At 38.9% G+C, this 13,098-nt stretch overlaps 1 protein-coding gene across 16 annotated transcripts in view; it reads right to left on the bottom strand.

The window, feature by feature from the left end:
* Nucleotides 1-272: 272 nt before the first annotated feature.
* The window catches only part of LOC135198695 (uncharacterized), a 325,058-nt gene continuing 312,232 nt past the window's right edge, over nt 273-13,098 (bottom strand). For 15 of the 16 annotated variants that reach the window (XM_064226592.1, XM_064226600.1, XM_064226544.1 and 12 more), the window contains 3 exons: nt 11,447-11,458; nt 3,912-4,088; nt 273-3,754 (listed from right to left, as the gene is read on the bottom strand). In XM_064226592.1, the coding sequence (XP_064082662.1) occupies nt 3,915-4,088; nt 11,447-11,458 (186 nt within the window). In that variant the 3' untranslated portion in view covers nt 273-3,754; nt 3,912-3,914. The remainder of the gene's footprint in view (nt 3,755-3,911; nt 4,089-11,446; nt 11,459-13,098) is intronic. The other variant, XM_064226548.1, reaches the window with a different exon arrangement.

Below are 13,098 nucleotides of genomic sequence, written 5' to 3'. Positions count from 1 at the left end.
CCCCTTTTACAGGTGGCCCTAATTTTTATGTATTGTACTTTCACGTATGAAAAGCTATTCCTTGTTTGGGTCCCATGTCTCCTTTTTTTTTTTTATAATTAGTGCTAAAAATCAGTAAGGAGGATTGTCCTTAGTAAAAGTCTAGAACACTGGATTTGTCTATTACTAGTTGGGAAAGTCTCAAGGCCAAGAATTCATACTAAGAGTCAGTGTAGTAACCTATGGAAAAGGACTTGCAGTTTTTAAAAAGAAGGGTAATAAAAGTCTTCAAATGGAAAATAAACTCACTTTGTTCTACTCCTGCAAAACCCGTTACAGAGCCGTAACCTAACTTAGACCTGACACAGCTGCATTGTAACACATAAAATGAACCTAAAGAAGAACAACAGTCAAGTCAATTCCAGTTTACACCATCAATTTAAGAAGATATAAACTTTTATGAAAATAATCATCCATAAAATGCATTTTGATGTACTATATAATCACATTGAATTCCAGCATAGGCAAACCTCAACAAAAAATGTCTCATGATATTTTCATATTTGTATAAATGCATTTCTTATGTTACATTCTTAACAGCCTATTAGCTCATCTGTAATAAGATGGAACTTTGATCACTGGAAAAAAATATACTCAAGTGCACTCTTGCATCATGATTTATGCCTTTTGTATTTTTGTATTAATTTAATTTTTCACTTTATTTCAGGATTATGTACTTACAGCATTATAGCTATGAAAGTACGTATAATAATAAATTTTGCCGCTTTAAAATTTCAGAAAAATGCAAAGAAAATTTTGATTTAAAATGCAGTCATCAACAGCATTTTCATTGCACTGGTTGAAACTGCACTATACTACCAATTCATCATAAAGCTGAATGATATAATTAATGGTCAGATACAACTGTTGTAACAAAAAACATGTACTCATCATATCAAAGGTGCACTTGTATGTTATATAAACTGTAGTACAAAAATACAAGGAACAATTATAAACTATATGGAGTTGAAAAATGTTTTGAACATTAAATAATGCTGGGCAACTTTATCAATATGTAAAAGTAAAAATTCAATAATAAGCAACCTTTTATTAAGAATTTCCAGCAACATACTAATGAGTGGAGTTCAAAGCAAAATACTGTGGTGCCAGGCCATCTTTCCCTATTTCTTTGCACAGTTACAGAGCATGCCATATTGCATATACAATTTGATAAGCGTATTTTGTGCTTATATGAAAAAGTGTGGTGAAAGGAAAAGAATACTTAGAATTGGAAGAAATTTCAGCAAATGACACAACAAAAACACTAAAGGGCATGAAGTGAAACTGAACTTTCCAAATTATACAAGTAAAACAATAGTACTGTAATAAATAAAGTAAATAAATATCAGGAAAGCCAGCACTCCTGCCCAAAATATCCAATTAACTGATTTAGTGCATAGTAAAAAATCGGTGCTTTATCTGTGCATCTTCAACCAAAATACAAAGCAAAACTTTGTATGGCAAGAAGCCTCAATGTTGATGGTGATTTGTGCATGAATATTGAATTGCTACATGCTTCACAGTAACAAAGATAAGGGTTATTGTATTTAATTTCTCTATTATACTATAATGCAAGTGTATTAATAAATTACTTTTGAAAAACTGAGAAAATGGAACAGTACAAAAATGCTTGTTGGTTTTCAGTGACTGTACCAGTGGGTACACCACTTCACTGCAGTACTCACTGTGTCTTATGTTTGCAGTTTTGAGTTACTTATTACTTGATACAAGCTTTAGATCATACATTACGTATATTTGACACTTGAGGTATCTTAATAACCTATGTTTACCTGAAATACCTGTACAGTAGTTCTGTATTTGCTGTATAGCTACACTAATTAACTGGTTGTTCTGGAACAGTAAAAACAATACAAATTTCATTTTATCGTCTGTGATCTTCTGTAATTTAATATTAAGGCTAATGTAATTTGCATATGGATAAAAAGTTATACCTGTTACTAAGTTAGTCTGAAAATGTTCTGATGACCTGGCACTTGTGGGTACCATGTGTAGAAATAGGAATGCCATGACTCAAATGTAATGATCAGAACAGAATTCCTTAAGCTACAAACAGTGACGTTAGTTAATGTTTGTTGTTCCTTTATTAGGTTCACACTTGTTCAAATATAGTTATGCTGCATAATCTAAAATAAAAATAAAATCATTCATACTATCACTATTTCTTTGGTCTGCAAATTCATATTAGAATGAGGTTTAAGATACAAGAGCAACTGGCACTCCTAAATCTGACACAGATCTCCATTTAGTTATAGTCTCCATTACTATGTTCCAATACCATTAAGCATGTAAACACAGGCTTTGATACGTGAATAACAATACAATACTAAATCAGCAGAAGGTAATGCTAGTTTAGTAGAAACAGTTTATAACATAAAGTTAATGGAAGAGTGCAGAATTATGAACACAGTGGACTTGAGACATAATAGATGCTTTAAACATATGGAAGACAACCGATTATTGTTTTAACCACCATATTGTACTGCCCACGCATCATAACCAAAATCCAGACTGAGCATCTGGGTCTACATGCTTTGAAAGAGTTCTGTGAAACAATTTCCATCATTTGAGCATCAAATTTTGAAATGCAAATTTATTACACTTTCTTTAGCAGTTCATTCTTATATACATGCAAATCAACATCTGATGCTACAAATAACCAAACCGGTTATTGAAAAGAATCCCAGAGATGTAAGACATAGGCATACGTCAAACGATGAGAATCAAAAGGCGAGTCCTTTGTGATACTGCTGATTGGCAGTTTGTGTTGTCATTATTATTTTTCCTGCTGGAATCATCTATATAAACATCTAAAATAAGGTTATTGCCTATTATTATGAAAATCAACACCTTGCTTTTTGTTTGATGATACATAGCATATAATACAGGCAAATTATATTCAATGAACCAAAACTATTTAGATTATTCCTAAATTTACATATTCAATTATCCAACAGATAATGGTTATATACAATATATATTTACACAATTTCTAAACAAACTGAGATATGCTAACAAAAACACTATATACATCATATCCTACATGCACCCATGAATCACACGCAATATACATACAGCATTTCTCTCGAGCTGAGTCCAGATCCAGCATGCACCACTCTAAAATGGAATGGATATCTGCACCATTCCCATTACTATTGCATATATATTTGTCCTGTAAACCACAATGAACGTTCTGAATTTATGTCCACAAATATTCATGTATATTTTGATTGTATCAGAACTGATTATTATATTGTTTTTACTATGGTATAGTATTGATTAAGAAATCAGCATATAAACTAAGAACATCAATGAATCACAAAGCAATCTCTCAGTTCATTTTGTAAACCCAATTTAAATGCATAAAATTGAAAAAAAAAAAAAAAAAAAAAAAAACAATAAATAGTACAGTAACCAAAATACTGTTCACAAAGTTGTGCTCTGATAAAAATGATTAATAGTAAAGTTGTGTACAAGTTAAATTTTCAGCTCTTCAATGCTAGTTCCTTTTTATCATTCTTGGTACTGGTTTCCTGCCCAGCTACCTTTGCAGGGAGTACATCAAATCTGAGATCAGCCTTCTTTTTGATACTAGCAGTACCATTTGTAGTAAATGCATTACTTAGAAGTGTCAATGATAAAAATTTTTCAGCACCACTGACTAGTTGTTTCCCTTCACAGAATCTGAGTTTCTTTCCTGAAAGCAATATACAATTTTAATTAAACATTATCAAACAAAAATATGTAAATATATATGTATTCTTATATATGATGGAAACAAGCTTTACTGTTATCTTTGTTAAACACTGTTACTTTAACTTAACCTCAGAATGTTAAATTATTTGATTTCTCACTTCTCACTTGACGAGAACATTGTAGTGTCGATCATCTTCAGCCACAAGAGTCACTTCTGGCCAAACACCAATGTTGGCATCTGGGTAGTAACAAATGAAATCATCCTTGCCATAGCTTGCTGGACGAACTACTTGCAGTGTTACTCCCAAAGTATGTCCCATTAAGAACATCTCAATCTGCAACCATAATAGAAGAGTCAATAAGGACATTTAGTGAAAGAAAGAAAAATTCCAACTTTCAACAACATGCAGCCCTCCTAAATCTGTAAAATTCACTTAAACCATTAACCCTCAAGAGCCTGGCTAAAAAAGAAAAAAACTTATGCAGCACCCTAGGCCAGGGAAACTTTGAGGTCAGCCAATAAAAAAAAAAAAAAGGGGGGGGGGAAAGCGTTAGATAATGCAAATACACCTGGCATAAGAAAGAAGATTCTAAAAAATTCTCCCTACCTTCCATGAAAAGCTGAAAAAGACTATTTACAACCCCTTGTGGGGCCTCTTTTTACAAAACAATCGTAAATTCTACTAAGTTAAACATGTTTATGCTTGTGTTATTTTTGTAAAATTATAATTATGGTTCCAACAATATCAAAACACATAACTATAATTGGTAACAAATTCTGATTGTATTTGCTGTAAAATATTTATGTAAATTTACCGAGATTGAAGACAGGCACTTTTTTGGATTATATATAAAAGTTTTTCCTAATATTTCTTTGCAAGATTACAATTATAACCGACATACTATCATAAAAGATCAGAACTAAAACCATCTGCAACCCCTGCGTATATTTATGACTATATTAAATTTATGGGCTATAGAAGTAATGGAACCTCTTTCCCCCCTGATCCATCAAATCGATGGCTAGAAATATTGATGCTCACCATGAGTGAATCTGTCCATCTCCCAAAACTGTCATTGCAACTTATATGAGGGTATCCATCAATTAAGCATTATGAAGTTATTTTGGTTACTTTGTGTCATGCAAATTTATCAAGCTTGTGTTTTTCTCTACGTTCTCAAGACTTTATGGAATTAATGTAGCTGATTGTCATGAGTACATGCACAGCCTACAGAATGTACAGCCTGAAATGGCAAGGGTAAAAAAGCCAAAATATAATTATCAACAGAATGCTAAACTGTAAGAAATGCCAAATATTTTGAGCAATTCATTTTCCCTAGATATACAAGCCAGAGCCTTTTATATGTGGACTATCCTTCAGCACATGCTCTGGACTGGCTGTGTATGGACTAACAAGGAGGGTAACCAGATGATGATGGACAGAGGATGCCCAGCCTTATCAACTGAAGCTCCTTATGATCTCAGGCTGGAAAATCAGTGGGAGAAAACCAAAGAAAGTAAGCAGTATGGATGAGGTAAGTTACCTCCATATCATGGGGGAGAGGAATGGGTTACCTCCATATCATGGGGGAGAGGAATGGGTTTATGAAGAGAGGCTTGGCCCTGCCAGGAGAAGGTGCACTTTAGGAGGGGTTAAGGGGAATGTTACTGGAGGAAGGAAACTTTTGGAAGGATATGGTGACACTTCCAGCATGGGGCACACCTTGATATGAGAGCTAGTTTATCTGTTTCTTTCCCTTCACATAACACTCCCACTGACAAGACCAAGCAGGGCATTCAGGAGAAGTGGAATTGTAGACACTATTATCTCTTGTATAACATATCTGTCATTGTGTAATGTATTCTCACCTCCCATGTATACGTATAACTGTATTCTTGCCTCCCATGTATGTTGATAATTGACAACTAAATGCATTCAAATCCAATGCTCCGCAGTACACTGCTTCCCATCTCCGAGTTCGGTTGCTCACACGCATTGTCTTTGTTACATTGTAGCCTTTAACCTAGTAAAGAACCTACATTTAGGTGAGCTTGTTTCCCGTCTCATCCCAACCAACATGGCGCAGTAAGGTATAACAGGAAGTTACAAGAAGCAACAAGAGACTTACAGTGAACCAGAAGAAAACATAGGACCATACATCAACACTTACCCGCTTATCTCTCTCTCCATAACAGACTTTTACTGGTTTGTGTAGTGTAAGGTGGTTGCTAATGAGCCAACTAGTGCCAGTATTTCATGCACTGCACTTAAAATACTGGTACTGTACCTTTCTGTTAAATACTGTTTTAAGACTGTGTAGGGGGTAAACAGAACATCATTCACAATGGATTCTCAGCATTCTCAGGACGAACGTGATAACACCCCACTCGGCCACCTTTTACAAGACCCTGTCTACCGTTCACAGTCCCAACTTGCTCTCCTTCCCTTAAACGATGAAACCCCAATCAGCTGATTTCCTTTTGTTCACACAATACCTGAAGAAATCATGGCTCAAGGATCATGCCAGGATCAGACAAGAGGAGCAAAGGAGGAGACAAAGAAGAGGAGCAATGAAGGAAACTGGAAGAATTAAGGGTCCAACAACAGGGAGAGGAGGATGAAATTTGCAGGCAACAAAAAGCAGGAATGGCGACATCAGCGGGAAGATTATTCAGTCATGGAGGATCTGCCCGAATAACCCAGTGACAAAAAATGAATCCAGATGAGGATGTCTTGCCTTGGAGAGACAAAGGATCCTCAAGCACACACACCCTAGACATACCCCTTGACACCAGATTATATTTATTGTCAACGAAGTCTTGGATGCCCTTCTCTAACACACACAGCTTTTGCAATGAGACTTAGGAGGAGAGAGTGTTTTTCAGACTTACAAGACTCAAGAACATTGCAGAGGAAGTAGACATCTGTCCCGGTAGATCTTCAGTTTGTGAGCTAACCCTCTCTCTACAGGATATTATCAACACGCACCCATGAGGCAACCAGGAAGGCCTCTTCTGCAATTTGTGCTCTGCCCGCTCAAACTCCAGGGAGCAGAAGAAACATGGAAAGGGTGCCACCCCTACCACAACATCATAGTGTTTCACACCAGTCGTGCAACCACAGATAAGTGTCCAGCAGTAGTCAGCACCTGCAGCAACTGTGCCCACAAGGGGCATTGGGCCAAGGCACCTCTGTGCCCTGCCAGACAGGTCCAGTGTCGCTAATGCAACTGACAAGGACATTACGACGAGTGGTGCTGGAAGAAGACAAGGGATGCCCAACAGGGTGCTATTTCCAGTGCCAAGCCTACTACAGCCTCTCCAGGCAGGAACCATTGCTGTCGTCGAATAGGAAAAGACATTTCTATCAAGACACTGCAGCCAATCTGAGTTTCTTTCTCGTATGGAGACACTACATCCAGGATTCAGATGTTGCTAGACAGGTGCCGACATCTCGGTTATGGGCCCTTAGCATCATGACCCTCAGCACATTCCTAGGAGTGCAATGCAGTTCTCACCAGTTACCTTGATGTTCACTGTAAATGGCTCTACAATGACACCTGCCTTAGGATCCTTCGCAGCCACTCTCACCTTAGCCGAGATATCCTGTTCAGTGAGGATCCAAGTCCATGAAGGTGCCATAACACCACTACTGTCATATAGCCACTGCAAAGAGTTGGCCTTTATTCCGTCAGTTCCCAGACCTTTCTGGATGTTACCGAAATCAATAGGTGTTCAGAGCTGTCTCTTCATGCCACCACATCGACTGCTGAAGCCAAAGACGTGCTGATTTCCAAGGAAGAACTGAAGAAAGCCCCACTCAAGCCGATGAAAGGACCCCAATGCAAATCCTTATTAAAGAAGATGCTGTACCTTTTGTCATCAGGGCACCTCGCCAGATACTACATGCCTCCTCGGGAAGAAGTTAAGGCAGAGCGTGAGTTTGTGGTAGTTCAGGGTATCCATAAGCCTGCCGGTGATGAACCCTCAGACTGGTGTCACCTGTTCATCTTTGTACCTGAGGACAAAGGTGTTCGAATCATAGTTGACCTCAAGAACCTCAACAGCCAAGTATAACTCCTAGCCCACCCATCACCCTCGCCACTGTCTAGCGTCTGCAGCGTTGATGCGAAGGCCAAGTTCTTCAACATGCAGATGAACTGCATGGGTACTGGCAAATGCAACTTGCAGAGGAGGATAAAAAGTTAACTTCATTTATCACATCCTGTGGCCGATTCCAGCATCTCGGAGGTCCTAAGGGATTTGGGCCCACAAGAGACGCCTACTGCCTTCGTGGAGACAAGGCTATGCAAGGCGTCAAGAATTGCGTTGAGGTAGTAGACAACATATTGCTATTCGAAAAGGATTTCCCCAGCCATCTACGCTGAATTCATGGGATGTGGACAAGGTGCCACAAGTTTGGCATCACACTTTAAAACAAGTTTGTGGTCACCACCTCCTGTGGATTTCATATCTCTAAAGACGGCATTTCGGCAGACCTCAACAAAGTAGCAGCAATTAAGGACTTCCCTACACTGACTGACAGATCTTTGTTCATTCATGGAGTTAGTGAACCAATTGGCCAAGTTTACGCCTGAGATAGCGAATGAAGCTTAGTCTCTCAGACCCCTTATGATCCCCAAGCATGCATTTGTAAGGACTGAGAATCAGGATGCAGCATTTTGCTGAGTGATGACTGCTCTGGCTAACCCATCAGTCCTTGTCTCCTTTGATCCAGCCCTCCAAGTTATCCTACAGACAGATGCTTCTCAACTCAACAGACTAGGATATGCCCTTTTACAGGACCACAGCAATTGAAGACTGTTTAGTAGAGTGTAGCTCATTTCCTCACAGGTGCCAAGACTTACTATGCCATAGTCAATTTGGAGATGTTAGCCGTAACCTGGGCTATGTCCAATTGCAAACTACCTGGTAGGCCGCCTCCTACATTTTACATTGATAACAGACCATCGCCCACTGGTGCCAATTCTCAACCAATACACTGGATGCAGTCAAGAATCCCCTTTGCAATGTCTTAGAGAAAATCTCACTGTATGCCATTCACACCTGTGTGGCGTGCTGTCAAGCAGCTTGGCATACCCAACGCCCTGTCCCGTGCCCATCAGCCTGCTCACACCACAGGATGAAACAAACTGTTGAGGCTGGGCCACACATCAGGACCATTGCCACCACTCATGCAGCAGCCCAAGAGGAAGATACCTCACCCCAGGACTTTGACAGGATTATTCAAGATCTTCATGCTTCAGCGAGGGAGGACTCATTGTACATTTCGAGACTGCATGCTTTTAGGATTTCCTACCAATTGTTACAAGTTACATACTATGTTGCTCCCATTCTGGAAATTAAGGCACACCCTCTCAGTTGGTGCTGAACTAGTACTTTGTGGAGCAAGGATTGTATTAACTCCTGTTGCCCCATGCTACTGCACTCTATCAGCACTCCACGACAGTCACAGAGGAATAGAAGCCACAAAGCGACAGGCACGACAGACTTTTTACTGGCCAGGAACTGACTGATATCACAAGTACTGTCCAAACATGCGAGCCTTGCCAGGTTTTACAACTCAACCTCCAGCAGGAACCTATTCAAAATGACAACCACCCTATTTATCCCTTTGAGTCTACGTTGGCAGATTTCTTCAACATCGCAGGAGGACGTTCCTTATCGTGACCGATGTGCTTTCTGGCTGGCCTGTGGTTGCCCCGTGCTACAGTGACACTATCACCTCTGTAACAGTAAGGATCTTCGGCAGATATTACAAGGAGATTGGTGTCCTACTTTGCCTCAGGACCAATCATGGACCTCAGTTCACCTGCCATGAATTCAGGGATTTCATGGAGCAATGGAGAGTACATCATCTCGTTACTCCCTCACACTACTTGAAGTTCAGTGGCCATACTGAGGCCACTGCGAAGGCTGTGAAGCATCTTATACTGAAGCTAGCGCTCTCTGGCAACATTGACGGTGAAGACTTTGATTGTGGTCTACAGGAGTTATGGAACACTCCAAAATTCACAGGCCGCTCCCCTGCACAAATCCTATATGGCCACCCACTTTGCTCCTGTGTGCCTGCTTATCTTCAGTTATGGCTCGAGAAAGCAGAGGTCTGCGATGACCATGCTGCCGCCAGAACCGAACTTACCCAGGCTGGAAGTTGGAAAGTCAGTGAGGATTTGATATCCCAATGGTGGGATCGTTATGAGCCATGGCAGATCAAAGGACCATGAAGGATGTCTCCCCAGTGGTAGAGCATACTGGAGGAACTGGTGCTTCCTGTACCCAGTACCAACCCTATGGTGCTGACCCTCTACCTCACATCCCTGTGGACGTTCACATGGCCACAAAAGACCTCCAACAGCTCCACATAGATCTCCCAGTTACATAGATCACCCAGGTTTTCCTTTCAAGATGAAGAACCCGCTCGAGATGGGACTACGAGCGTGAAAGGTGAAGATACTATTATCATGTATATAACATTGTACATACAGGCAGTCCCTGGTTATTGGCAATTCAGTTTTAAGATGCTTGTCTAGCAAAAAAATCTGTAATTTTCAGCGCTGATTTTTGCCCACCGGTGCTGAAAAGTGCCAATTTTTGTCGCTAAACAAGCCCCAAAAAACCAGATCACCAATAACTGGGGACTACCTGTATATTTTTTCCCATGCAAGAAATCTTGACTCGAATGTGGATCTACTGCAACTGAAGCCATAAATCAACTACAAGGTTGGCTATGGCTCTTACAGGGGCATTGGTCCTGCTTAACCTCCATGAGATAAAAGACCATTAAAGGACACTGCATAACACCGAAAAAATGCACAACCCAGGGACATAGGGAACCCTATTCAAACACAATCATCACTTAAAAGTACAAAGAGCATCCAAGAGCACACATAAAAAGATACAAAGGACAATGAGTATCTAGCCAACACACGTGCATAAAAAAGTGACAAGTTATACCAGCCAGAAGAACAGTGGGTAGTATTGGCTGGTGAAACTGGGCATTCTCACTCTCCCAGCTTCACTTTGATACCCTCCTTGATAATTAGTACACTGAAGCATATTCTTTACTAGTAAATGAAAGGCATACCGTTTGTATCGCCAGTAGGAACAATTAAGTGATATACGCTAAATACTGATATAAGCCACAATTTGAAAGACACAAAAAGTAATAAGAAATATATACAAAAATCGGTTAAATTGATAGAAAAATAAAGTTGAATGTGGTATATCAAGGTTGTCTGCACAGTGGAAAGCACTGAAATGTTTAATAAAAAAAAAAAATTTGCCAGTTGATACAGAAATTAACGTTAATTAAACATTAAACAGTAGTCTGCTACATTTTTTATTTTTAAATGCTTGTACATATTAAAAACTGATATAATCCAATCTGAAACTTTTTACTTTTTAAAATCCTTCCTTTTAAAATTCCTATGCATGCTGTATAAATGGAGCCAAGCATCATTTGTGATTATGGTGGAATCCATACTACATATACTACTAGAGAACAGCATACAAACAGGTAATCTCTAGTAAACAAAAAGATGAGCATATTATGTAATATATGTAATTGAATAATATTCTGTTTAGGGAAAATGGACTTGGCAAGCAGTGATTGTAAGAAACTAATATGGCATGCACATCATGCTTAGTGAGGTGCAAAATATTACACACCTTATGTTGGTCCTGAAGTGAGGGAGGCAGCGTGGAATAGGGAAGACATTAACATATAACAATTAATTTGCTAAGTATATATTAAAGACAATTAATTTGCAAAGTATATATTAAAGACTAAAGGAGTAAGATGACTGAAAACAATTCCTGTTACTTCAATATATTTAGACTTCATTAGAGTTTAAGCTAAGGTACAGTGTCAAGCATGAGTACCTTATGTTAGTAACACAATACTATTTGGGAAACTAGTTTTATCAATATTTATTTAACATGTAGAAGGCCTCTATTATTAAGCAATCAAGACAGCTTTAGGGTGCAAAAATTGAGTATACAGATAAATAATGCTGCTATAAGAGATTACACCCTCTCAACTACTATGTTTACAGTAATTGAGAAAATAATTTTCTTTTCCTTTTTAAATACTAATAAGCATGGCAAAAGTACAGTAACGATCACTTTTTCCATCTATAAATTCTACAAACCTTAAAAATTCCCTAAAATTGACATTTCAAGCAACCCATTTTACAATTGAAGACATGTACAGATAGATGCTGAGCACTATCAGTGGGACAGATTCAACTTATTTTAAACCATCAATAAGGAATCAAAATTCATGGCTGCCAGTGATTTGTGTATCATTTACTTGTAAAGGAAGTGCTCGAGTTACGATAATTCGTTTTACGATAATCCGATGTTACGATGGGGTTAGCAATTAATACTAAAAAAAAAAAAAAAAAAAAAAAAAAAAAAAAAAAAAAAAAAAAAAAAAAAAAAGTTTGAAAATGCGTATTTTTAAATTTCGCGCACAGCGAGCGCTGGCAGCAGCGTACTACGCTGTACGATATGTTGGCCCGAGAGCGAGAGGCTGGCGTAGGTACAGCGGCAATGAGTTCGACCTCACTTGCGCTCGTTTTGAACCAAGAAACATTAGGTCGGTGTTCGTTGTGATTTGTTTTTTTTTTTAAGTACCGAAAATTAAAACAAAAAAAACTATGTCTGCCAAACAACCAAATAGGTGTCCTGCTGGTAGTGCAAAAAGAAGAGGCAATCCATCACTTTGGAGCAGAAACTGAAAATAATAAACCAGCGTGAAGCGGGAAAGGCAGTCATGGTTATCGCACGTGACGAACGTTTATCGCAATCGACGGTATCCACCATCCTCAAGGACAAGAAACGCGTAATGGATGCTGTAAAGGCATCTGCTTCAGTTCATTCAACGGTTATATCAAAGAAGAGGATAGGGCCTTTGGAAGAAATGGAGCAATTACTGGTCACGTGGATGGAGGATCATACAAAAAGCGTATGCCGCTCACCCTCTTAACCATTCAGACAAAGGCGCGCATGCTTTTTTGAAGAGCTGAAGAAGAATTATGATGATAACCACAACAAAAGTTTTGCAGCAAGTGCTGGATGGTTTCGTCGTTTCAAGAACCGCCATAATTTTCACAGTGTGAAAATTAGCGGTGAAGCAGCAAGCGCTGATGCCGACGGGCCGCTAAATTTAAGGATGTTTTAAAACGAGATCGTCGTTAATGAAGGCTACTTGCCAGAGCAAATCTTTAATGTTGACGAAACCGGACTTTATTGGAAACGTATGCCACAACGGTCCTACATCCACAAAGAAAGCAACGGTGATGCCCGGTTTTAAGGCA

This window comes from Macrobrachium nipponense, chromosome 23, assembly GCF_015104395.2.
Source record: "Macrobrachium nipponense isolate FS-2020 chromosome 23, ASM1510439v2, whole genome shotgun sequence".
Classification (NCBI taxonomy): domain Eukaryota; kingdom Metazoa; phylum Arthropoda; class Malacostraca; order Decapoda; family Palaemonidae; genus Macrobrachium; species Macrobrachium nipponense.
Note: the sequence above shows the minus strand (reverse complement) of the source record. Positions and strands in the feature narration are given on the sequence as shown.